Genomic DNA, 26132 nt, shown 5'->3' on the forward strand with positions numbered 1-26132 from the left:
CTCTCTTGTGTGTTCACACTAACTAAAACAAACTAAAATCACAGAAGATGCCTGTCGTTTTTGTCTTTGACAATTTATTTATTTATAGTAGCCTATGCCCCCATGACAAATGCCCCAATAGAAAAAACTAAAACATGGCAAAAACTAAACTAGCAAAACTGCTTAATAAAACTATAGAACTTAAAAAGAAAAAGTCAAAAGGAATTAAAAAAAATCACACCGGTGTGAACTGAGTGGTGCAGTGACGTCACACACTAACCATAGCAACCATGCTCACCTGTGCGTGGGGCCACGTACAGGTACACGGGTACATACACGGGTACACGGGTACAGACAAAGCTGGTTGTTGGAGTGGTTTGCACCACTCAATAATGACAAAAAAATCAATCTTGTGACTTGGTTGGTAAAGTCACATTATGTGCTTCATGCTGTGTTGTAGCCAATGCAGGCTGGGACTTCGGACATGTCAATTTCCCATGTTGTCTTGCATGGCTGTGGAGTGCCGGTTTCCTGTTGAGTAGTTAATTTGACTACGTTGGAGTATTGGCTCACTGAAATAAACTGTTGTTGAACTTGAACTCCAAGCTTCTGATAAATTGGATTCCGCATGCTTCAACTCCATCAACACCCCTTTGCCCCCATAGAATGGAATCAAACAGTAACACTGCCTCTTCTGAATGGATAAAGCATGTGTGACCATTCCCTTACATGGAAGCATGGTGTGACTTTAACCAAAGGTTGATGTAGCCTGAAGTGTTGCTTATAGAGTGTCGGCATGGTTCAGGTTATACGGTTTGAATCCCTTCATACTGTTTAACCATGGCTGGCCAACGTTGAAGCTGCGAGACGTAGTGGTCAGAGCTGGAACTGCAGGCAGGCCCCTGCATTTAGCATGGGGAAACCCCGAGGCCGCTGGGGTTTAACATTGAGCGCTCGTTTGCACTTCCGCATTTGCCACCCAAAATTTGGTTGGCAAATGCGGAAGTAGAGCGTTCTTCCGGGTGCTTCAAACTGAGCAACTTCCATTGAAATGAATAGCTCTCTATCCTTTATTACTCTATGGTCAGACTCACAACCCATCACATGAGCTTGTAGATTGGCTCTTTTCGCTATTAGGAAATAGGGATTAAATGGTTAAACTGTTTTGTTTCCAATTAGTAAATAAAAATCACAGCCGTGTGAAGTGAGGGGCGCTCTTATCATCGTACATCATACATCATCTCATTCTGGCCAATCACAACATGTCATCATGACGTAAAATAGACACTATGACGTAAAATTGTCCATTCATTATCAATGGGAATTTAATGTTTGTGTAGGACAACGTTTGTGCACATACACCAAAAGCTGGACTAGCGCCCGTCAAAAATAAACATTTATAGACTTATGACCTGTTATAGAGGCTAATTTGCATGCATACAGGTGTGAGATTTTGACCTGCCCTCTGGTGTGCCCTGCATGGGAAACGATGCGTCCCGAAAGACGCCGGCGTCATGATCATTCACTCTGTCGACTCTGTCCATCCTGCACAGAACCCAGATGCGTAAGTCCCGCACCCAGAAGAGGACCGTGGTGAGGGATGGCCAGGGGAAACATGTGCACCTGGAGCGGCTGGACGACACCCCCGAGGCCCTGAAGCCCGACGCCCTGCAGCGACACCTGCATCTGCTGCTCCAACGCTACTGTGACGACAACCCTGAGGAGGAGGAGGAAAAAGAGGAGGAGGAGGGAGATGAAGAGGAGGAGAAATTTGAGTGATAGGTGGATTCTACGGGCTGAACACACCTGGATTCGAACCCTGGTCTCCCATGGCATGGGTAACCAAACATCCACCGCTCATGCAATGGGGGGGACCTCCGCCCCCATTCCACGCGAGGCTCCAAGCCAGTGAGTCAGGCTTCTTACCCATTAAAAGCTTGAGAATAGGTAGAGATCCTTTTTTTGGCCTCAAGACCTCTAGATCGTTCCGGCGGCTATCCTGAGGGTACACTTCGGGGGGAGCCAACTACTAGATGGTTCCATTACGTTCTCACTACTGTGCTGCACCCTGTGTACAGTAACAGTAACACATACACCCAGGTTCGAAACTAGGTGGTTAAACTGACTCGTCCCCCGCTAACCCCACATGTCTCGTCGATCCCTCACTGCCCTGCACAGAATCCTATGGTGATGTAAGGCTACCCCAGCCTGCCATGATTTCCCATCCCCCGCAACATTTTGCTCACCCTTTATCATGAATTGTCGCTGCACACAAGATTTACATATTTTTGTTATGATCGTCCCCCCCCCTCCATGGCAAATAAAGGAGCACTACTATTCTTGATTTATTTTGTGCTTTAACTCTTATCTTCTGACTTCCTGTTTCGTTTGCTCATCTTGTGACCAAAGATAGCTACCCTGTTTTTTTTGTCGGGTGACTTATTACATTGAGATTTTTCGTGGTTTATCCTTGCTTTTTTCCGCCCTACTGTTTGTGAGCTATTGCAGTCTGATTAAAGGACAACACTTAACGAACGCAATGGCGGATCAAAGTTGAGTGGCTCTTGGGACGTTTGCCTCATGCACAGGCCTCTTCTGGAAGAACTATTGTAAAGAAATAAACATTTGTAAATAGAGGAGAAGGGGAAACAAATCGTGCTCGGACTGGGAAGCATAAAAATGTAAAAGCATTTAATACATTAGCCCACCTTTACCTGCTGTACATGTACTGTGCACCAATCAGAATCGCTCTGCTCTTCAAAGGTGTTTTAAGTCACAGATCGCCACCACAACGATGAGATTAATGTTACATAGAAAATAGAACAAATGAAGCCACAGCTTTGACAAGATGACAACACGAGGACTGAATGTGTAAATCTTCCATTGATGACTGTAGGAGTCACTGAACCTCCCTAACTGGTGTATTTAGAAACCTGCATAGCCATGCACTTGTGTACATCTCCAAACATGTTCTGTTAATGTTAGAATCCATGTTCTTGAGTAGGCTTGCGTGTAGATTTTCTTTCCGACGTGATCTTTGTGATTGCAACTCCATCGTCTCGCCATGGCGTTGCCGCCTGTCATTTACTTTCTACGTGTCTTGTCTTTGTAACGTGATGTGCATTCACCTATTCTTCTGAGTGGCGTGTCAAAGGCTGCCAACCATGTGTGTACCTACATGTGTGTGTGTGTGTGTGTGTGTGTGTGTGTGTGTGTGTGTGTGTGTGTGTGTGTGTGTGTGTGTGTGTGTGTGTGTGTGTGTGTGTGTGTGTGTGTGTGTGTGTGTGTGTGTGTGTGTGTGTGTGTGTGTGTGTGTGTGCGTGCGTGTGCGTGCACGTTGATAGACCATAGCATTCTCACCGGCATCATTAACCTGACATGTGAAAGAAAGAAGTATTGATCAGGAATGTTTCTTTTGATTTCATTTGTCATTTTATTCAATTTGCAGAATGAGCACTTCTCCTGCTGTAGGCATGTTGTACAACATATATAGGTTGACTCAGTGAAACCCATATGATTGTTGATTGATTGATCCAGCCTGTTATGATTGTAAATTGGGAAGAGTATAGATGGATGGATGAGAGATGTGACACTTTGTTTGATCTGCTGTTGCTGATTCCATTTTGCATTGTTCATCGGTGGTATCAGACATCTAACCTGACTCCGCCAGAAGGGGGCGGTATTGAGTTCATAGGTTCACAACAGCCTCCATCTGGGATCGCTCAGGGATTGCCGTTGAACCATCCCGTGGCCGTGACGAACCAATCAGCGGCAGCTATGGGCGGGATCTTGGCGAGACCGGGTGGGACGCCATCGAGAAGCGCCTCTTACAATTGTATTTCCTAGCACCTTAAAATTGGAAAATTGTCTTCTTTTCTTGAATGCAAGCAAAGACATGACCGACACATCCGCCGTTTTTTTTTAAAGTGTTGAACCTAATGCTATCAGGCGTTTGTCAACACTTTTATCGTTCAAGGGGGTAGACACGTCAATATGATTGACAGACGGTCCCATCCAATCGCCTGTCAAGTAGCTTGAGAAAAGGGACAGTTTTCTTCAGCGATTCGGCTACAGAGATCCCAGATGGAAGTACGTTGTGAAACAAATGTGATTGTGGATCAAGCGGCGGAGTCAGGTTATCTTAACCACTTAAACCCTTAACTTTGTTGACTGGTGTCTCCCGGGGGTCTGTACTAGTCCATACCATATCTCTTCGCTGAAAATAGGCAATCTACAACTGCTATTTTTGCCGAATGTTTGCCTATTATGGCACGCGCAGAAAAACCAGGGTCCAAGTGGTTAAATTCTGTCTTCACAATGATCAGTTCAACAGATTATTGCTGATGATAGCATTTTGTCTTGATTCAACCATTTCTATTTTGAAGCGCTGCAGATACCTCACAGAAGGCATTCAAGCATATGTTTTTCTTTAAATGTATTTATTGGTGGCCCTTAGTGATCCTTCAGCGTCTGAAGCTGAGGGTGGCCTGTGTGTGTGTGTTTGTGTGTGCGTGTTTGAATGTGTTCTGAAGTAATGACAAACAAGAAGAAAATGTGAACTTTGGGGGAGTTGAACAATAACTTGCCATTTGTACACAAGACTTGTGTGTTTTATTTGAATTCTGGTTTGCTGTGAACGCTTTCACCAGTGCAGACGTCAAATGGGACTCTGGCTTGGAAATGTGTTGGTGTTATTTACAGTACAGATTTGATCTATGTAACAATACAATCCTCACGTTGCCATTTACTTTGAGTGTGTGATCAAAAAGCGCAAATAAAAATCTATGGTCGGAAACAAAAGACCTTTGATTTGATAAATCAGCATCTTGTTTCCATGGTGATAATAAACATATTTACAGTTCCAAAATATCTATGCGGGCATGTATTAGTTATCAAATTATTACTAAAAAGAGAAAAAAACAAAACTGAAACGCTAACATGGCATAGCTGTGGTGTACATGACAGAAAATAAAATTGTACATGTGTCAAATGTGGACTGAGTACTGTCATTCTTTCAAAACGGTGGATCTGTTTTTTTTTGTGCAACTCATGGCAGTATCATGTTAGTATCTGTCTGTATGGCGTGGGAGTTTGTTCCACGTCGTCGGCCCGTAGAAGCAGAAAGCTGCTTCACCGTGTTTTTTAGTTGCCATTCTTCTTCTCCATCAGGGGCTGTGAGTTCACTTGATTTGACTTATTCTCCACCAGGGGGCGCTGTGGGTTCACCACCTTCTGTGACATCCCTTGTTTTGAAATCTGCTACATCAGCCTTGGAGAGGGGGGGGGGGGGGGCACAATATCATCTGTTTTGGCTCTGTGTGTCCGCTATCTCTTATCTCTGCTCTGGCCTTGGAGTGTTGTGGACCCACGCATGTAGAGTGAAACAGATTGCTGAGAAATAATTTCACACCCAGCTTGTCTAAGTGCGTTCCGTCTACAAAGAGATGTCTTCGATCCTAGAAGAAATTGAAATTGTCAATCAAATGTACAGATTCTTCGGTGCAAGCAGTTGAAAGCCATTTGCTAAGTGCATACAATCTGCTGAAATGCTCACTGTGCATCTGTGGCAATGGCCTGCTGATGCACAGGGAGCTGAGGGTGTGGAATAGGGCTCTGACATGTTTTTTCAGGATTTCTGACTCTGCTAGATCAGAGATTCTGTCATTCATGTCAGAGAGCCCCCCCCCCAAACACACTCAATTAAATTCAATTCAATTCAATTCAATTGGCTTAAATATACGTTTACATTGCCAAAGCAAAAAGCACAATACAACACGCGCACACACACACACACACACACACACACACACACACACACACACACGAGTTTGAGGTATATCATTGCTGATGTCATTGTTGTGTTTTGAATGAATGTATGGGACCCGAATGGAAACAAGACCGCAAGGTCTTTCTTTGGTGCTATCCTTTTGGACCATTTGTGCTTGACTGTACCCTGTAGGCTACTGTTTGCATTTTATTGTCTAATAAAATTATCAATCAATCAATCTCAATCACACACACACACACACACACACACACACACACACACACACACACACACACACACACACTGTACACACACACAGACACACTGTACACACACACAGACACACTGTACACACACACACACACACACACACACACACACACACACACACACACACACACACACACACGCACACACACACAGTGTGCAAACGTGACTACAGAAAGCCCCACTAAGGTACACTATGCAAGACAATGGAATGCAAGCTGATATAGGCCTACATGTGTAATGACTTGTTTTGGCATCTAACTAGGCTACTTCCACATACTTTGTGCTAGAAATCTAGTTCAAACTTCAACATGTTGCTTCATGCAGTTATTTGCTTGTATTTTAAATTTTACAAATAATTTTGTAAAAGTTTTTGCAAACGTTGAAAACATGAAAAATGCATGAAACAGGCCAGTCTTTCTGTGCATCTTCCCAGTGACTACTTTTGATAGATTAATGACATTTTTGACTTTGTCAATTTTAGACTAGAAAATAGTGGGATACATTTTAAGAGATTAAAACGAATACATTCTCTGCCATTAATGGGAATACATGTAATGATGTCACCCTTTGTCAGCCTTCTGATTGGTCCCTGACTGACTAACCAGCAGGCTCTTTCTGCCTTGTTCCGCCCTTGTTTCGCCTCGTTTATCTTGAATTTGCTAAAACATCATTTTTGTAAAAAACTAAAAACAAACATAATATATTATGCCCAGTCACCGTGCTGCACCTGTGATGTTCCTTTTTACTGACACCAAGTTTAAAATAACAATTGAGTGCACAGAATATCAATATGAAGCAACTGAAAAACATGTTATTTCAATGGTAGTGGATGGAGAGAGAGGATTTTTGTCCAACCACGAAACGGTAGCCAATGGGGAAGAGGGGAACAACACGGGCGGGACTTGACAAAGGATGAATTCACCTTCGGGGGAAAAAAACATCAAAAGACTAGAGTTGTCTGCAGTTGGTTTGCAAGGGTATACTGGCATCTGGTGGAGGTTAGGAGTAACTGCAGCAACGAAAAAGAATATGTGGTTGCAGAAACACATCAATACCTGTATGTACTTTCGTTGAAGTGTAGGCTACCCATTCTACAAACTGTTAATAAAATGTTATCAATCAATCACATTTTTGCAGAACTTAACCTGGTCTGACTGACATCCATATTGCGAACCTTATCCTTCAATCTATATATATATATATATATCACTGCCTGCCTCCTGTGAATCATTTATATATATATATATATATATATATATATATATATACGCACATGTAAACAGAGCTGCTGCCTTTAAACACATCTTAAATCTGAGGTTTTTTTGTATACTATTTAAATAGTCTTGGAAAAGAAATGCTGCTATTTTGTCCCAAAGTGACTGCAAAAAAATGCTATTTGTTAAAAAATACCCTGTATAACATGTATATAACGATGCAATGTGACATAGCTCTGTTTACAAAATGCTGTACCCCCTCCAACTGTATATAGGCTACTTTCAAACGTTTTCTCAATCCCTGGATCCCTGTAGTTTGTGGAGTGTATAGTAGGTGGCGCTACTCGTGAAATCCGACCTCGACTCTGCCGAGTACAGCCATTATTACTGTATATCCCATAGGCCAGAGTGATGGCCACGCTGTGATTGGCTATTCTTTTGCATAGGCGGGTGGTACGCGAATTGATTTAAACCATTTTTCTCAGGGGAATCAATTTTAACATCTGGTTGGGATTGAGTGTAAATTCATATAAACGATCAAAATCTAGTGCTCATTTTTATTTAACCTACATAATGCTAGACAAAAAAAACCAATCCCAAAATGTTACATCTGTCACCCCTGACAACCAACACAGCCAACCGCAGCGCCATCGTGCCTCCGAGGCTATGGGATCAAAAGTCTACCTATGTGGATGTCTTTCAGCATCATTAGCCTACTGGCTAGTGGTGGCTAGCTTCTAGATTTGAGCTATTAAACAAACATTTCTTTAAAGGCTGCTCCAGGTCATGCTATGAGCCGAAAAAGAAACCAATCGTTCAGCGACGCGAGCTTGTCGCCGGAGCACCAGAGCGCCTTCATGGAGACGCAGCCCGGCTCGGCCGTGGTGCGAGCCGCCGCCGCCGACGACGATTTCTTGGATTTCGAGTCCGACGAAGAGTTGCTGTGCTCGGTGAGCGACATCACGGAGCACCTCGGCAGGAACATCACGGTGGTGCTGGAGACCGCGCTGTCCGAGATTCGGAAGATGGTCAGCGTCAGGATCCGGGTCTTGAAACTGGAGCTGCGGGAGAAAACAGACGAGATCGAGCTTTTAAAGGTGAGACTGGAGTCCCTGCAGCGGGACGGCAGGGAGCCATTCTCCCCCGGCGGCGAGGCTTCCTCGGCGGCGGGGTGCAGGAAGCACAACAGTGACCCCAAGAAAGCCAAGCCGCCCGCCATGCCCGCCGTGAAGAAGGAAAACATCAACGCCATTTGTGACTATCTCATGAAGGATAAGAATTCGAAGGGTGGTACGGAGATGGACGGCGACTTGCCAAATCCGCCGCCGCCTGCTCCGGGGGCTGGTGGCGACAGGGAGACTCGCCCAGAGTCCGAGCCGCAATCACTGAACCTCTGGACGGACAGCGGCATGACGGGCACCGGTGGTCACGGAGGAGACGGGGAGTCTGACTCAGCCGCAGATGATCTCTTTAACATCTTACCTTCTGGAAGCAAACGGATTTACGACTATGAATGGATGGCAGGGATGGAATACACACCAGATCTGAAAGGTATTCGTTTGAGGGGTTATTGATGATCTAGTGACGAGTCTGTCTCTCTCTCCCCCCCCCCCCCCCCCCTCTCTCTCTCTCTCTGTCATTTTGTGTAATACACTTTCTTCAAAGAAAAAAATTACATTGTGTATTTCAAGTTTAGTTTCAATTATTTCAATGGCCAGTGTGCTGCTTAGTACCCCCTGAATATTTCTGACGCTCCATTGGTCTATGTTGCATGGGATTCATCTACTACTGTGTATCTACATAGCCACAATACAATGACCAAGTAAAGTATATTTTCCTAGGTGTGAAGGAGCCTAAATGCGAAAGTGTCCCGCCAGAGGATACCGGGGAGGATGGGGATGGGGAGGAGGATGAGGAGGAGGAGGAGGAGGAGGATGAGTCATATAAGAGGGACGGACAAGGTATCGACCAGCCCCAGGCCCCTCTGTCCCATGGCCAACCCCCTGGGTTCCCCTTGGAGGGCCAGGGCTCTCCTGGTGGGGAGGACAGTCCCATGGAAGGCAACACAGACAGGCTTGAGACAGGTGAGTGGCAAGCAACCATAGTTGGGAGCTCGACTTGGCCTTAAAGTGCAACTATACAGTATAAGACTGAGTGTGTGTGTTAGGATTGTATTTTTTCTAACACACTTATACACTCCTATATTTTTCATACCACGTTACCAGCACATACCAGCTCAAAAAGTTCGGAAACGTAACTTTGGCCCGTTATTTCTCCACTTCAATAATACCAATTGGTATTGTATTTTACGAACACCAGGTGTTCGTGGAATGAGCAACACTGCTAAACGTGTGGGTTGCACCCCCCAAAAAATTGCCAAAAAGGCAAATGGTTGGTATTCAACCTTTTGCTTTGAGTTGCTTAGTGGATTGGATGATTGATTGCAGTTTGCACTCTCCCACAGTAATAAGGAAAAAAACAGGGAGTAAAACACCCACTTCTCTCATGTCTAAAATATTTTCTTGGCAAAAAAATGTTTTTTGACTTGTTTACTTTTTTGGATATGGTTAAGCATTGTAAACCCTGTTTCTAAATAGGCTATACACGTCTGCATGTTTTAATAGTGTGCGCACATGCACGCAAATGCGCGTGCATGTGCGCACGCACATGTCTTATGGGGCGTCCCCCCACACTTTTGGTACCCCAACTTTTAGCAGCTGTCAAAAATTCCCCTAGGGTGGCTGAATAGAAATCAATGTGTGATATGTTTGTGACAATCAGCCTTTTGCTTTGGAAGGATAACTAAAGGAAAAACAACGGGATCGAGAGGTTTTTAGCTGAATTCTTTTATATTCAAGCCACACAAAATTAATAATTGGCACGATGAATGGCAAAATAAAATACACTTGGGATTTAAACAGGCTACTGTCCCTATCTTTCTCCCTACAAACAAAAGAAATAAACAAACAAATCAACCATCATTTTACAAGCCCCTCCCAGCCCAACCAAGTCCCAATGTCTGTTGTATTCCCTCTTAGCACTCCCGTGAAAGTAAAGTTCCTTTGGTCCAAACAAAACCGTCCAAAGAACAATGAATGTTTGGGGGACCCCTTATTAAAGGGTACATTTGTGAACGTGGCCAAAACTTAAAAAATATGTGTCTTTTCCACCCAGGACAGTTGAATGGGCTCAGTGTAAAAGCAGGAATTTAAAACTATGTGTTAAAACATGATGTAACTTGTGACGTCTTCCTCTCTCTATATCACCTCCTTTCCTGTCACTCACACACAGATATTAATATTGTCTAATGAACTAAAATTGGCTGTTCACAATCTTCATTAAAATAATGTTACAAGAGAAACTATCTTAGTTCCAAATATAGAATCTTAATCACATTTAAAGAATGGAGTTTGCCAGTCACATTATAATCTCATTTTGTGTTCCCTGTTTTCAGGTCAGCAGTTCCCCGGCCACACCTACATTTGCCCCCTGTGTGGAACGTTCTGCCCTGACTCCTTGTTCCTGGAGGAACATCTTAAACTGATACACACAGACGCTCCTGGCGCCCAGGCCCTGCAGGCCCTGCAGTCCACATCTTCAGCCATCGTCCCGCTGGGAGAAGGCAGTAGTGATGCCAGGAGAGGTGGTGGGGACCACAATGAGGGAGGATCAGGGATTGGTATGGGCCTCAATCGAGGAGTAAAAAGGGAAATTAAAATTGAGGGTGGCTACGAGTGCGGGGACTGTGGGCGCCATTTTAACTACCTGGGCAACCTCCGGCAGCACCAGCGCATCCACACGGGAGAGAAGCCTTTCATTTGTCCGGAATGTGGGGAGAGGTTCCGCCACGCCGCCCGGCTAAAGAGCCATCGGCTGGGGCACAGCGGCGCCCAGAGCCCTTTCCCTTGCCCCCAGTGTGGGAAGGGCTTCTCCGTGCTCTCTGGTCTAAAGAGACACCAGCGTGTCCACACGGGAGAGAGTCCCTACGCTTGTCCGCAGTGTGGTCGACGCTTCAAGGAGCTGGGCAACCTGTACACCCACCAGAGAATCCACAGCGGAGCCACCCCTTACTGCTGCCATCAGTGTGGGCGGAGCTTCCGCCACCTGGGCACCTATAAGAGCCACCGCTGTATGCCGACCCACAATAACTAAACCAGACCTAACCACAGCCTGAGTCACTCAATGACAGAGAGGAGGACAATGTTTTTGAACTGTGTGAAACCCATGGGGGGGGGGGGGGGCTACATGTTACACATTGATCATGAGCTGTCTGTTGACACATTCTGGGTATCTGTTTCCACAGATGATGGCGCTTATATTTCTGTTGCCAGAGGAAAGCGTCACGAGACTAGCCGAACGAATGGCTCCCGATCAAGCTAAGTTAACTGTTATCACAGGATCATCAGGTGCCATGTGAAAAGAAGGCAGTGCTGCTGCCTGCTGACTGTGTACAACTCATTGGGTCTCATTTATCAAAGCGGTGTAAATTATGTGTGTACCTTCCTGGTAAAGCTATACGAGCAACTGCCAGTGTATCAGACATTTAGACTTTTTAAATTGTATCCCGGCATCTGTTGATAAAGTAACACAGATTAGAACTGAATTTGCCTCAGAATACCATGCATAACACCCACAAAGATGGGTGAGCACTTACCGTTCCAACCAAATATTTGCTAATTCTTTTCATTTTGTCCCTTATATGATTTATACATAGTTGCTCGCCTGTGTCGCTCACTGAATATAGCAATGTACATGCTCAACACGTCACGCCGTGACACGTGAGCTTGTAGATTTTCTATTTTCGCTGTGCAACACAGCGTGCATCCAAGTAAATGGGGCATAAGTGCCATGTTTTGCAATTCACAGCAAGACTTTCTCATATTTATAGAAGGTTTCTCAATAATGAATTGTAAAAACATGGGAGAACGCCTCAAACATTCATGTTCGCCTCATAAGATTATTAGCAAAACGATTTGTAGTATTAGAGAACAGATTGTCAATTTAATGTAAACAGTGTTTGTTCTCTCTTGCTCGTAAATGTCTGAACAAGTCGTATTTTCGGACAGCGAGAAATCCCAATGTGTGATGCCAATGCAGATAAAATAAACAATCTCAAGAGATTATTGTATGTTGCTTGATAAATGAGGCCAGTTGCAGTATGTTGAATAAGACAATATTCTGTTCCCCATTTCAACACGGCTGACAGGCAGAGCATTGGGAATATGTTGGTTGGAGGGAACAATGTGAATGCATTGTTGTGTAGGACTAGTTGTCTACAAATATCCTGTGGTAGATGAGCAATGGTACACTAGCACCTCTGTGTGGTCTGCCTCTGCAAGTGCAAGCTGTTACCACAATGCATTTCCCTCCCCATGGCTGGTGCTGCTGGCTGTTGTGACTTTAATTTTAGGCATTTTCTTTCCTTTTTACTATAATAATGTAACCTATATTACATAACCTATATTCTTGAATATTTTATATGCTCACTCACCTTTATGATGGTACAAAAGGCTATTGTGATCACACAAAAACCCCAATTTAATGGTTGATTGTGCAATTGAGCTTTCAAACTTGTGTAGAGTTTGATGAAAACAAGTCCCATTTTAATTTCTCATTAACAGCTAGATTGACATATCCATAGTACTATGCGAGTAGACTGATGAACATGCAATTAAAAAACAAAACAAGACAACCAAAAGTGTCTGGTGAGCAGACATTAACCCTGGGTGTGAAACGCTAACAGTTGACAAGCTGCATTCTAATAAACATCTGTGTGTATGGTGATCTAAGTGTGCTGCTTTCATTACTTCCTTCCATTTTAAGGTGCATATAGCTGCTTTGTTAGGCCACTGGAGTGAGATAATAGCCACTTTTATAGACAGATCCTGCAACATTGCCGTATAAATTAGCCAGATTTTCGGCCACCAATATACTAAATGCATTTTCATTCCAAATGACTATCATTCTAATTGATATGTCACTTATTAACATGTGTCTCCTCTACTGTATTGAAGCATAGCTGTATTAGCTGATATATACTATAATGAGCATTTAACAATGGGCAACCAAGTATATGGAAATCATACGGATAGTGGATACATAATAAATATGGATAAAACAGTTCTAAGAATAGACAGTAATAGGGTAAACATTTAATTTACTTCATGGTTCATGGTTTCGGAAGACATACTATAGTATGTTTTTCAAGATTTTGGAGGATTTTTAAAAAATTATGAAAATCATGAAAAAACGACATACGTGAACCATGAACATAATGTTCATGGTTTCGGGAGACATGCCTATGTTGTTTTTCATGTTTTTTGACTATTAAAAAAATATGATTTGGCATGCTACTAGTCCTACATACTTACACCTAGAAACCCCATTCAAATGTTAATAGGTTCATCTTATGGTGGACATTGCCTGAAAATGAATTTTGGCACGTCAAAAAATCACTTTCACCTAGAAACTCCATTCACACTTTTTATAATTCATTCAAATTTATAATGGGGGTCAATCGCAGATTTTGACACATAAAAAACTCACTTTCTCCCATTCACACTTTATAATTCAGCTTACTGTGGAGACACATCCTGGAACTTTTTACTTTGAAATGTTTTCTAGTTTCTGAGTCATTTAACTTAAACGCCCAATGCATTCTCAATGGCAATAGCACAAACTTTGGCATGCTACTAGTCCTACATACTTACACCTAGAAACCCCATTCAAACCTATTTAGGTTCATCTTACGGTGGACATGTTTGCCTGAAAAGGAATCATAGTTTTAGAAATATAGTGCTTTCAAATTTGAGAAATGTATAATGGGGCTCAATGGCAGATATTGGCAAGTCAAAATAAGTCACACTACTAATGCCTACATGCATCAATGGGTTATTTACAAATCTGACACGTGGTTTGAACTACCAAGGTATCCTGTGGTGTGCCGTTTGACTAGCCCACTGCGCCAATTCACACTGCTTTTTTTGTTTTTAAGTTGTTCTAGAAATCGGTCTTTAAAGTAAAGACGTAAGTGGGGTTTGAACCCACAAACTCCAGAACATGTAACCAGTGTCTTAACTCTGGAGGCCACAGGTTCAACGGTGCCGTGTCGTTAGTCAGAAGGTTCCTTGTTCCGAAATTACTATCCCTATCTCTAATCCTAACCTAAACATAACCGCAAGCACGGGAGCAGTGCATGTTCGGACTAACGGGACTTCGGATCTATGGGCAGTTCCCGGTTCAAGTCCCAGCTCCGACAGTGTGTTCCTTGTGATTAGGACAAGTCAAATGGCTTCAACAGAGAATTGCTGAGCTATAGCCCATGGTCTCGGACTGCATACTATAGCATGCCGTTTTTCATCATTTTTGAGGATTTGAAAAAAAGACGAAAATCACTCCGAGACCATGGGCTATATATAGCCCATTGTCTTTATTGCTAAAACTATGAAACATTTCAAAGATTCCTTTTCAGGCAAACATGTCCACCGTAAGATGAACCTAAGTAGGTTTGAATGGGGTTTCTAGGTGTAAGTATGTAGGACTAGTAGCGTGACGACGAGTATAATAAACTGGAAGAAAAGTAACGAGTGTGTGTTCTGGTCCTGTTGATTGAGCAGAGCAGGACCTATAAACCTTGAAGGTTTGTAGGTCCTTCTCAGCTCAATCAACAGGACCAGAACACACCTGGGCTGGCTGCCAGGATCACATCCACCAATGGGGATGCTGTCTGTTTCCTGTCATGGTTTCTCCTCTGTATTATCTGATTAACATCCACGATAACACTTAAAAGCACTAAAGACACCTTTGATGCACAGCACCATTCACATGCTCTGTACATGATCCCAAGGCCCCATTTGAAAAGTGACACCAAGAAGAACAACTTACAACCTAAAAATCACTGAGAGCTCAGTGGCACCCTTGTTAAGATGAAGTCCATGTGAGCCAGAGGTTGTGAGTTCAAATCCAGCTGAGTTCCTCCTACTTTCACTCTGCAGCATGTATTGGAGAATAACATCCAGAAGAGAACTGGAAAGAGATGGAAAGCTGAGGAGATTCTCAGAGAGCATGGTGGCACTCTGTGATAAGCTGCTTTCTATGTGAGCCACAGGTCGTGGGTTCAAGTTCAGCCCATGGCCTCAGACGGCATACTATAGCATGCCGTTTTTCATCATTTTTGAGGATTTGAAAAAAATACGAAAATCACTCCGAGACCATGGGCTATAGTCCATTGTCTTGAGTGATTTTCGTCTTTTTTTCAAATCCTCAAAAATGATGAAAAACAGCATGCTATAGTATGCCGTCTGAGATGGGCTACAGCCCATGGTCAAAAATGATGAAAAACGAGGATTTGAAAATAAGTCGAAAATCACTCCGAGACCATGGGTTATAGTCCATTGTCTTGAGTGATTTTCGTCTTTTTTTCAAATCCTCAAAAATGATGAAAAACAGTATGCTATAGTATGCCGTCTGAGATGGGCTACAGCCCATGGTCAAAAATGATGAAAAACGAGGATTTGAAAATAAGACGAAAATCACTCCGAGACCATGGGCTATAGTCCATTGTCTTGAGTGATTTTCGTCTTTTTTTCAAATCCTCAAAAATGATGAAAAACAGCATGCTATAGTATGCCGTCTGAGATGGGCTACAGCCCATGGTCAAAAATGATGAAAAACGAGGATTTGAAAATAAGACGAAAATCACTCCGAGACCATGGGCTATAGCCCATGGCCTCGGACGCCATACTATAGCATGCCGTTTTTCATAATTTTTGAGGATTTGAAAAAAAGACGAAAATCACTCTGAGACCATGGGCTATAGCCCATGGCCTCGGACGCCATACTATAGCATGCCGTTTTTCATCATTTTTGAGGATTTAAAAAAAGATACTCGAGTGATTTTCGTTTTTTTTTCCAAATTGTTTTTCATTGTTTTTCAAACAAGCCCAGACTCAGGATGCCCAGCAGACAGCCAGGGTCTCCTACCTGACAGCCAACAGTCAGCCAGACCAGACCCGCATTTGCAGCAAGCCAGGCTCTCAGCCCTAACAGTGCAGTGCCTTTGATTAGTCATCCAAGCCAAAGGGTAGGGTTTGACTGCCCAGGCCTGTAGTGCCCTTGATTAGTCATCCAAGCCAAAGGGTAGGGTTTGACCGCCCGGGCCCAGTGCAGTGCCCTTGATTAGTCATCCAAGGCAAAGGGTAGGGTTTGACTGCCCGGGCCTCCTGCCAGCTGCCAATGCTTTCCTGCGACCCTTCCTGCTTGCCAAGGTCTGCCACAAACTTTCTGTCCTGTCCTGGCCTGAAACTGTTTTTTTCTGAGTCTGGGCTTGTAAAAATCTTCGCTGCGCTGGCTTGCTGAGCTCGCATTCTGAGGTGGCTGGCTTGCCAGGCCGGCTGGTTCTGTTGCTGCAAGGCAGGGCGGGGCAGACCGGGCCAGGCAGACAGAGAGGCCTGGCTGAGCTGACTAACCCTAACCCTTGGCTGCCTCGGCCGGCCTACCTGCATGTCTGCCTCGGCCTGCTTGCTTGCTTGCCTGCATGCTTGCCTGTCTCGTCCTGCCTGCCTGCCTGCCTGCCTGCCTGATTTCAAGGTCAATGTAATTTATACTGGTCAAGGTCATTTATACTGGTCAAGGTCATTTATATGGTGAAGGTCATTTATACTGGTCAAGGTAATTCATACTGGTGAAGGTCATCTATGCTGGTGAAGGTAATTTACTAGTCTTATGAAGGTCATTTATAAGACTAGTACTGGTCAGACTAGCGGTCTGACTCTGCATTTGCTTGTGAACCTGCACTTTTGGCACACAGTAAGTGGAAACACACTCTGAAGTTTTTTCTACTTTTTCTTGCTTTATTTGTATTTTTTATCTGTTTGTCTTAATTGTCTTCTGTCTGAGTTTCTTAAACTGAACAAAGAGAGTAGGACTAATTGCAATCAATTGAGCTATCAATAACAGCCCACTTGATCTCTTAGCTCCTCCTTCACTTTTGAAGAAAAACTCTCCACCTCCTATATAGGTAGCTCAGTTTCAGAGACAGTCTGACTAGCGGTCTGACTCTGCATTTGCTTGTGAACCTGCACTTTTGGCACACAGTAAGTGGAAACACACTCCAAACGTTTTTTCTACTTTTTCTTCCTTTACACTTCTGAGCTTTCTTAGCTCCTTTCCTTTCCCCACACTTAGACCCTGACCCATGGCTGGTTGAATCTCGATCTTTATCGAACAAATCACACAGGCTGACTAATATAGCCTAGTGTCCAATCCAAAGACCCGGACATCCAGACACATCCAGCGAAGGAGGCCGCCTCCTAGGGTTTTGTATCAACTTACTTCCTACTTCCTATTATTACTATTATTATGTTATAATTATTAGTTGTATTTATTATTATTATTACTCTATTATTATTATCTCTTATATCTGTTTATAATGTGCTTTCCCACCGTCCCTATATACTGTCCTCCTCATGTCGCCCTAGACACTACCTCTACCGTCACAGAGATCCCTCAAATCTCATCTATCCAGCTCGTTCACCCAGTCACCACATTGTGGTGGAGGGAGGCCTATGGAACTGCCACGCAGCTACCAAGAAGAATATGCCTGAATTCATTTCAGGCCAAGCCTCCCTCAGGTCTATGCATTTCCTTGCTCTGACTGAAACCTGGGCTGCGTTCGAATTCATTCCCTATGCCCCATATAGTGCACTACTTTGGGGTTCCGCCATTTTGTTATAGTGTCCGAATATGTAGTGAGCATTTTTGCACCCTAATGTAGTGGACTGAAGTATCCCATAATGCACCGGGAATTGTAGGGACCATCCGGGGATGGTCACTACAAAAACACATAGATATATATATCTATGCAAAAACACAGCGAAGCAAATCTGCCCCATAATGCATTGCGGAAGCTCGCTCTTGAGCGCACATGCCCGCGTTTGCGCGCACGTGCGCTGCTTCTGCATGCATGCGCTTATTGCGCTCCAACTCAGAAGAGGCACCAGCGAAAGAAATCAACACAAATGTAATTTTTAAACTTTCGTTTCCCCTCTCTTTTCTTCCCTGGCGGATCTCGAAGCTACAGATCTCGAGACAAATGATCTGTGCATTTATTTGCAATTGTTTTGTTTTATTTATTTATAATAAAACAATTCATTTGCAATAGTATTACTAATCTGATTCATTGTATCACCCAGGCCCAGCGCATGACGTTAGGAGAGGAGTTGCTTGCTGTATAAGGCCTTATATTTGAATAGTTTTTGGATTAAGGTTGGTGAGGTTGTAAAGCTATATGTGCTAAAGTCCAATATATATTGTGTACATGCATGTGAGACACATTAATTGTGTCTCCGAACATATGTTTTATTAATATGAATTAATTCCTGCCATTAAAAAATATATGTTATCTAACATTATTTCATTGAATTGCGCTAAACTTCATTATGTAGGCAGTCATTTATTGGACTGCTGTTTCTGTTAACGTCCGCATTGTGAGCAGAGCTTGTAGATCGGCTACTTTTTCCGTATCCCCCCCCCCCCCCCCCCCCTAAACCCAGGATTAGCGGGGGTTCATAATCATGCTGCAGAAATTTTCACATTGTCAAGGTGGTGCACTGTTTTCATATTGCTGGATAATGGATATAATATTAATTTATTGATAATAATCATAGGCCTATGTTATTTGTGAAACGGCCGGGATGATTTGTTTATTTTTCATACAGTTCTTTATGAGGCGAAACCCTATGGGGATTACAATGCAAATAAAAAAGTACATGAACCCGCGGACCTATAGCGCCCTCTATAGATATATCGATATTGACGTCAGAGTCGGTGCTCCCCATACAGGGAGTATTGTCCGAATTAATCACTATTTGAGTCCACTGAGTCTGGGTCCCCGTATGGGGAGTAGGGAGTAGGGAACAACCCTAGCAATTCGAACGCAGCCCTGGATTACCCCAGATAACACTGCAACCCCGGCCGCCCTCTCTGTTTCTCACAAGTTTACCCACACCCCTCGCCCAACAGGTGCAGGGGGTGTGTTACGGACTGCTGTCCTTCTGATTATTGTAATTATTATTGTATTTGGTTAATTTGGGAATAAGGGTGATAAGTTCGAATATGTTTGTATAACTTGTGGCCTATGTTATATTGTGTTCCTTTTGTGTTCTCTGTAAGGTCATGAATGGAGGTGAATGGAGTGTGGAGAATGGGTGTGGTGATTGAAAGCAGGTGGCTGCAATCAGGTCCTGCCTGGACCTCCCCTCCTCCCTCATTCGTTCCTCCTGTCCACACCCTGGCCCTGGTTGGCTGGGCAATAGCCCTGCCCTTTATAAAAGTGCTCAGTCTGTCCTGCTGTGAGGACGACAGCTTAAGTTTGCAGCAGAGACTCCATTCCTCTTGTCCGCCACCCATGCTGCCCTTTTCTTTTGTTTGCCTTTGTTAGTTTTGTGAGTTAGTTTGTCTTTGGTTCTTCTGAGTAAGTTATATTTTGTTATCTTTGTTTTGTGTTAGTTCTGAGTTCTTATGTGACCCTTAGTGTTTGTTTGTCATTTCATTAGTCAGCTCCTTAGTTATTTATTGTCCAATTCCCTATTGTTATTCCTGTACTGTTTATATTTCCCTATTTAATGTTACATCGTCCTTTGTGTATTCCGTAAGGGTGTTTAGTCCCTTTTGTTTTGTGATCTAATTTATTGTATTTTTATTAGTTAGGTTTAGTAATTGTCTTTTTGTTTCTCATACGGTTAGGGACTTTTAGTTAGGGGTAATTTTATTTCTTAGTTAGCAAGTTTTTCTATAATGTAAACTGACACCCTTGAAGCCATTATGCATGTTTTTTGTCTCTGTCCAAAGAAAAAAGGAGATAATAAAACGAACCATCTTTTGTAAAAGCTGTCTCCTCATTATTATGTTGGTTCCCCCTACCCTAGACAGGTGGTCGTAACATAATTTGGGGGCTCGTCCGTCTCGTAAAAATAGGTAGGACATCGTTTGATAGCATTTAATAATTCTGAATAATGTTTTTGAAAAAAAAAAAAATTGAATTCCAAATTTTCCCCAAAAATAATTTGGTAGTTCGTTTCGATCTAAATTACCCCCTCGACTAGGTCCATTAGTATTTGTTAGTTTTTGGCTTTGTTTGATTTTGAGTATTCGAGTGTTTTTCTTGGTGGTAGTGATTTTTGTTGAAAAAGGTTGCATTGGGTTGGCTTGGTTCGTTTTGTTTTTGTCTGGTGAGTAGTCAACTAGTGTGTTTCTCTGTGTTTTGGCAGATTAGTTATAGGGTTTTGAGTTGTGACAAAGCACTGTTAATCTCTCTGTGAATATAGAGGAGGCAGTAGATTCAGCCCCAGTTTTTCCCACTTTTGAGTAAATAACTTTACAAATTTAGAGTTATGAGCCTGGTTGTTTAAATTTGTAATATTCCAGGTTCCGTTAGGTGCCGGTAAGGCGGAGTTGAAACAGTGTGTTGTTGAGAAACTCTTCCGGGAGGTTTCATGCAGAGTGTAACGCCAGAGAAGGTTGGCATGTCCGTGCGGCCGGCTGGGAGTGTGGGGACAGCCTCACATTCCCCGGTGTACTCTGATTGGGGAGATGGGGGGTCCTCCTCCTCTCCTCTGGACGTGAGTGCCATTGCTGGGGGGGTCTCCGATTCTCTGGGTCTTAAGGATGTGGAGGCGCTACAACCTTGTACTAGGGCTGCGGAGCTCGAGAGACGTCCGCCCCCCCCAGCCCAGCTCACTGCCTTGGCAGGAGTTGGAGATTCTTCTACCACCGGTCCACCACCCAGCAGGGTGCAACGAACTTCGGCATCAGTAAGCATGCACGTTTATTTTGGTTCCTCATTACAAGGGAACAGAGGTTAATTCGTATTTGTGATAATTTGGGGGCATTGCTACCACTGTAATTGGCTAAGAAACATGTGGTGTTGGTTATTGCAATGCAGATGAGTGGGAAAGACTCGGGAGGTTTATGTGGTCTTGTCTATTGACCAGAGTTTAGAGTAGGATGTTAAGGATATAAAAACATACTACGTTTCTGAGTGTAGTTTGGTTCTGCCAATCAAATGTGTGTAATTTTGTTTCTTGATAATTAGTGCTCAGTGAGCGTTGACTATTCATCAGATCTTTGAAATCCTGCCTTCTGATCGTATCGTGTCTACTTCGATGAGCAGAGAGTAGATACGGTAATTAGTGCGGCGTGAGTTAAGGAATTTATTTTGACACATCTGTCTGCTGTGACCCTATGGTGGCAGAGTGGGGAATTGTTTTAATTCTGTGTTAAAACCCACCTTGTTCGGTGTACTGTCTCCTTGGAGACTTGTGAGTGTTTGTATTACCATTAGAGGGTCACCCTCAGGTTGGTGTGTCCCGCTCTGCGGCGCAAAGAGAATCGGAGTCCAAAGGAAAAGCCAAATGGGTTGGGTTCATTTAGTTTTTTCCCGCCTTTATTTTCCCTGACACCGGTGCACAGTGGCAAGGGAAATGGGGAAATGCTTTTGCCCCTTCCTTCTGAAAGGCACCGTCTCTCTGTCATGCTAGGTTGCTGATCACAATCCTATACGTGATATGGGAGCTATACAACTTGTATCATTCTTAATGATGTGTTTTTTTCAGATACGTTTTTTTTTTTGTGTTTCTGATGCTCTAGTGTTAGGAGTGGAAATTAATTTGTTGAGTGCTCCGTTTTGCATTCTGTGTTTCTGCGTTTGCCCCTGGTCTTTTTGTGCTGGTGGGTACTACTCATGTGTGTTTATCAGTCGGCGGCGTTGTGTTGATTCTCGGCAGTGGTCGAATATCTTGTGATCGATTTGGATCAGTCAGTATGGGCGCCACGGTTTATTCCCTGCTTGCGCTGTGACCCGTGCACAGGCAGGGAAGGGCCGTGGTGAAATAAACTTTGATAATGTGTTCTGATCACCAGTGAATAATTCTGCCACCAAGCCTAGACAGAAGGTTACTGATGTGTTGCCCATTAGGACTGATTTTGTATTTGACTGTGATAAAGAGGCTTTTGTTTTGGCACAGAAAAATGATCCATCTCACTGTTTGTTGGGGGGCTGCTCACATGCAGGATGCGCTGAGCGGGTACAGTGTTGTGAATGGCATTTTGATGCGCACTTAGTTCCCACCCACTGTTGGTAATCTTGGGTGGAATTCTGTTCAGCAGGTGGTTGTACCTCAACTGTTCGTTCTTAAGTTCTGGGTTTAGCCCATGACAGTTTGTCTAGCCATTTAGGTTTTCTCAAATTGTATTCCCGTATTTTTGTGTTCTTTCTCTGATTAAATGTGTAAAATAACAACCAGGTTGTTCCTTGGTTATCTATTCTGGTGATGGGAGGACTATATGAACATGTTACTGACTGTGTTGGCTCACTTCACTTCACAAGAATGAAGTTGGGTTATCTGTCTTTGGTTTTTTGTCCATGTGAAAGGCCCTTACTGGTTTTCCCCTTCGTGTGTTTGTACATTGGTGTTGTGAATATATGCTCAAATGGTTGCCTTAAATTCTAGTATTTCATACAGTATTTATCCCCACGTACAAAATTGAAGTTTTACTTTGGTGGTTTATCTGGTTTGAGCATTCTCACACATCTGTTGTTGGTTCCTTGAAAGCCAATACTGTGAGTAGGTGACTAATTAATTAAGTGACTTAAGTGTGACTAATTTATGTTTCTGTGTTTGCTCTTCTGATTTTCTTTACAGTTTGACAGAGGTACTCTTGTTTATTTTTGTCCTTTCGATACCTGCTTTTGTAGCTCGTTTGTGTCCGTCGTGCCTTTTTCTTTCCTCCAGAAAGTGATGGCGTGTGAGCAGTGGCTCTAGGTTGTGAAATTCTGTTTTTGTTCGCAGCACTTGGATTCTTTAGCCCAAGCAGACATGTTTGATTTGATCGAAAATAATACATTTTCTTTTGTTATCTAGAATCTGTGAGGGGCAGTCTTTGCCAGTTTTTGGAAAATGTGATGTCACTAAAACTGATTTCTATGTCTTTACCTCATGTTGGTGCTGTTGGGATTCGTTGAACTTTGTCTGCTCTCGATTCTTTTTTTTTTAAAAGGATCTCGGCAGGTTCCTTTAATTGCTCGTGTGTCGGAGTCTTCTGCTTTTGTGATGTTTGTTTCTGATTTTGTGAATTTTGTAATCTGTATACTAGAATGCCATGCATATTGGTCTTTTGAGTCCTGTGAAGCTCTCCTATGTAGCTCTCCTGTCCCGCCTGTCCCAAGCTTCCAGACGCTAGTTCGAGGAGGCGGAGGTGAATGGCAGCTGAGGCCTACTATTATAGGAGAATGACACAGGTACTGGGCATCTCATCTGTTACTCGAAAAATATTGTTTAATTGCAGCTCAAAACTACAGTAATACTTAAATTCAGACTTTTGTTTGCTTTGCAATTCTTGAAAGTTTACATGGGATCCAGCCCATTAGATAACATTGTGATTGATTAACCCTCTGGTCTTTTTTTTTAAGACGAATGTGAAAATCGAAGACTTATGCGATGGTTATTATTGGTACAAGATTTTGGTTTGTAAAATTTGTCACAAGTAGGACTTGTGAATGTCTGGGCAGATGCCCTTTCTCGTGTGCTTGCCCCAGCCTAAGTAAGCTTCTTTCTTTGGGGGGGAAGATGTATTCTTTTAGGGGGAGAGTGTTACGGACTGCTGTCCTTCTGATTATTGTAATTATTATTGTATTTGGTTAATTTGGGAATAAGGGTGATAAGTTCGAATATGTTTGTTTGTATAACTTGTGGCCTATGTTATATTGTGTTCCTTTTGTGTTCTCTGTAAGGTCATGAATGGAGTGTGGAGAATGGGTGTGGTGATTGAAAGCAGGTGGCTGCAATCAGGTCCTGCCTGGACCTCCCCTCCTCCCTCATTCGTTCCTCCTGTCCACACCCTGGCCCTGGTTGGCTGGGCAATAGCCCTGCCCTTTATAAAAGTGCTGAGTCTGTCCTAACTGCTGTGAGGACGACAGCTTAAGTTTGCAGCAGAGACAACATTCCTCTTGTCCTCCACCCATGCTACCCTTTTCTTTTGTGAGTTAGTTTGTCTTTGGTTCTTCTGAGTAAGTTATATTTTGTTATCTTTGTTTTGTGTTAGTTCTGAGTTCTTATGTGACCCTTAGTGTTTGTTTGTCATTTCATTAGTCAGCTCCTTAGTTATTTATTGTCCAATTCCCTATTGTTATTCCTGTCCTGTTTATATTTCCCTATTTAATGTTACATCGTCCTTTGAATTCCATGCTATCTCAATATCACAACCAGTCCCCCTCACCCTCATTGTGCTCTATCGCCCCCCAGGAACTCTAGGGAACTTCCTGGAAGAACTAGATTCTCTGATCAGCTCGTTTCCGGAGGATGGCACCCCACTGATCCTACTGGGTGATTTCAACCTACCTACAGCAGATAAGTATCTTCCCGTTACATCCCTTCTGGCCTCATTTGACCTCTCCCTATCTCCCTCCCCTCCCACTCACAAGGCTGGTAATGTTTTGGACCTGGTGTTCTCCAGAGCCTGCTCTCCCTCTACACTCTCTGTTACACCCTTAATTAGGTCTGACCACCACTTCATAACCTTCTCCCTCTCTCTCTCCACCCTCCCGCCTAAACCTACTAACCCTCCGAACGTCACCACCCGACGCAATCTCAAGTCCCTAAACCCCTCCTCCCTCTCATCCTCTATTCTCTCCTCTCTACCCTCCCTGGAGTCCTTCCTCTCTCTCTCACCTGACTCTGCAACCTCATCCTTCCTCTACTCTATCTCATCTGCATTCGACCAACACTGCCCCCTCTCATCCAGGCCTATGTCGTTTTTCACGATTTCGGAGGACTTGAAAAAAAGTTGAAAATCACGGAAAAGTGAAAGGCTATAGTCCATGGTCTCGGACGGCATACTATAGTATGTTTTTCACCATTTCAGAGGTAATTTATACTGGTCAAGGTCATTTACTAGTCTTACGAAGGTCATTTATACTGGTCAAGGTCATTTATACTGGTGAAGGTCATTTACTAGTCTTACGAAGGTAATTTATACTGGTCAAGGTCATTTATACTGGTCAAGGTCATTTACTAGTCTTTTGAAGGTCATTTATAATGGTCACGGTCATTTATACTGTTCAAGGTCATTTAAACTGGTGAAGGTAATTTACTAGTCTTATGAAGGTCATTTATACTGGTCAAGGTAATTTAACGGCGCGCTTTAGTGCGCGATTCTTCATCATTGTTGAGGATTTGAAAGAAAGGTGAAAATCACGGAAAAGCGAAAGGCTATAGTCCATGGTCTCGGAGGGCATACAATAGTGTGCCACTTTTTGCATGATTTTTGAGGATTTGAAAAAGGTGAAAAGTGAAAGGCTGTAGTCCATGGTCTCGGAGGGCTTACTATAGTATGTCGTGTTTCACCATTTCGAAGGTCATCTATTCTGGTCAAGGTAATTTATACTGGTGATAGCTTGGTCCCAATTCGTCCAAAAACAACAAGATCGTGCACTTGGTGACAAGTGTTTGATTTTTCGTATGGTGTTATAAGGTTTTCAAAACCTTATGCCCATCCCTAACACCATGCCAAAATTGAAGAACTTGTCATGAAGTGCACGATTATAACGAATTGGGACCCAGCTATGAAGGTCATTTACTAGTCTTATGAAGGTCATTTATACTGGTCAAGGTCATTTATACTGGTCAAGGTCATTTACTAGTCTTATGAAGGTAATTTATACTGGTCAAGGTCATTTAAACTGGTGAAGGTAATTTACTAGTCTTATGAAGGTCATTTTTACTGGTCAAGGTCATTGAGGGGTGCGCTTTAGTGCGCGATTCTTCATCATTTCGGAGGATTTGAAAAAAAGGTGAAAATCACGGAAAAGCGAAAGGCTATAGTCCATGGTCTCGGAGGGCATACAA

General features: G+C 43.2%; 2 protein-coding genes across 2 annotated transcripts in view; both read left to right on the forward strand.

Annotated features, from left to right (window-relative positions):
• LOC306914294 (ankyrin-2-like) overlaps positions 1–4973 on the forward strand; it is a 98018-nt gene extending 93045 nt beyond the window's left edge. The window contains exon 49 of the mRNA XM_079491291.1: positions 1533–4973. Coding sequence (XP_079347417.1) covers positions 1533–1758 — 226 coding nt within the window. The 3' untranslated portion in view covers positions 1759–4973. The remainder of the gene's footprint in view (positions 1–1532) is intronic.
• Positions 4974–7843: 2870 nt separating this feature from the next.
• znf16l (zinc finger protein 16 like) lies at positions 7844–13014 on the forward strand. Its single transcript, XM_079490729.1, has 3 exons — positions 7844–8781; positions 9072–9314; positions 10685–13014. Exons 1-3 carry the CDS (start codon positions 8022–8024, stop codon positions 11380–11382), a joined length of 1701 nt encoding a protein of 566 aa, XP_079346855.1. The 5' UTR covers positions 7844–8021; the 3' UTR covers positions 11383–13014.
• The last annotated feature ends 13118 nt before the right edge of the window (positions 13015–26132 follow it).

The sequence above is a fragment of the Electrona antarctica genome (assembly GCF_951216825.1).
Source record: "Electrona antarctica genome assembly, chromosome: 21".
Lineage (NCBI taxonomy): Eukaryota > Metazoa > Chordata > Actinopteri > Myctophiformes > Myctophidae > Electrona > Electrona antarctica.

Coding starts and splice junctions, on each gene's coding strand:
- znf16l (XM_079490729.1), top strand. CDS start 8,022: ATGAGCCGAAAAAGAAACCAATCGTTCAGCGACGCGAGCTTGTCGCCG. Junction 8,782..9,071: donor ATACACACCAGATCTGAAAG/GTATTCGTTTGA, acceptor ATATTTTCCTAG/GTGTGAAGGAGCCTAAATGC. Junction 9,315..10,684: donor CACAGACAGGCTTGAGACAG/GTGAGTGGCAAG, acceptor CCCTGTTTTCAG/GTCAGCAGTTCCCCGGCCAC.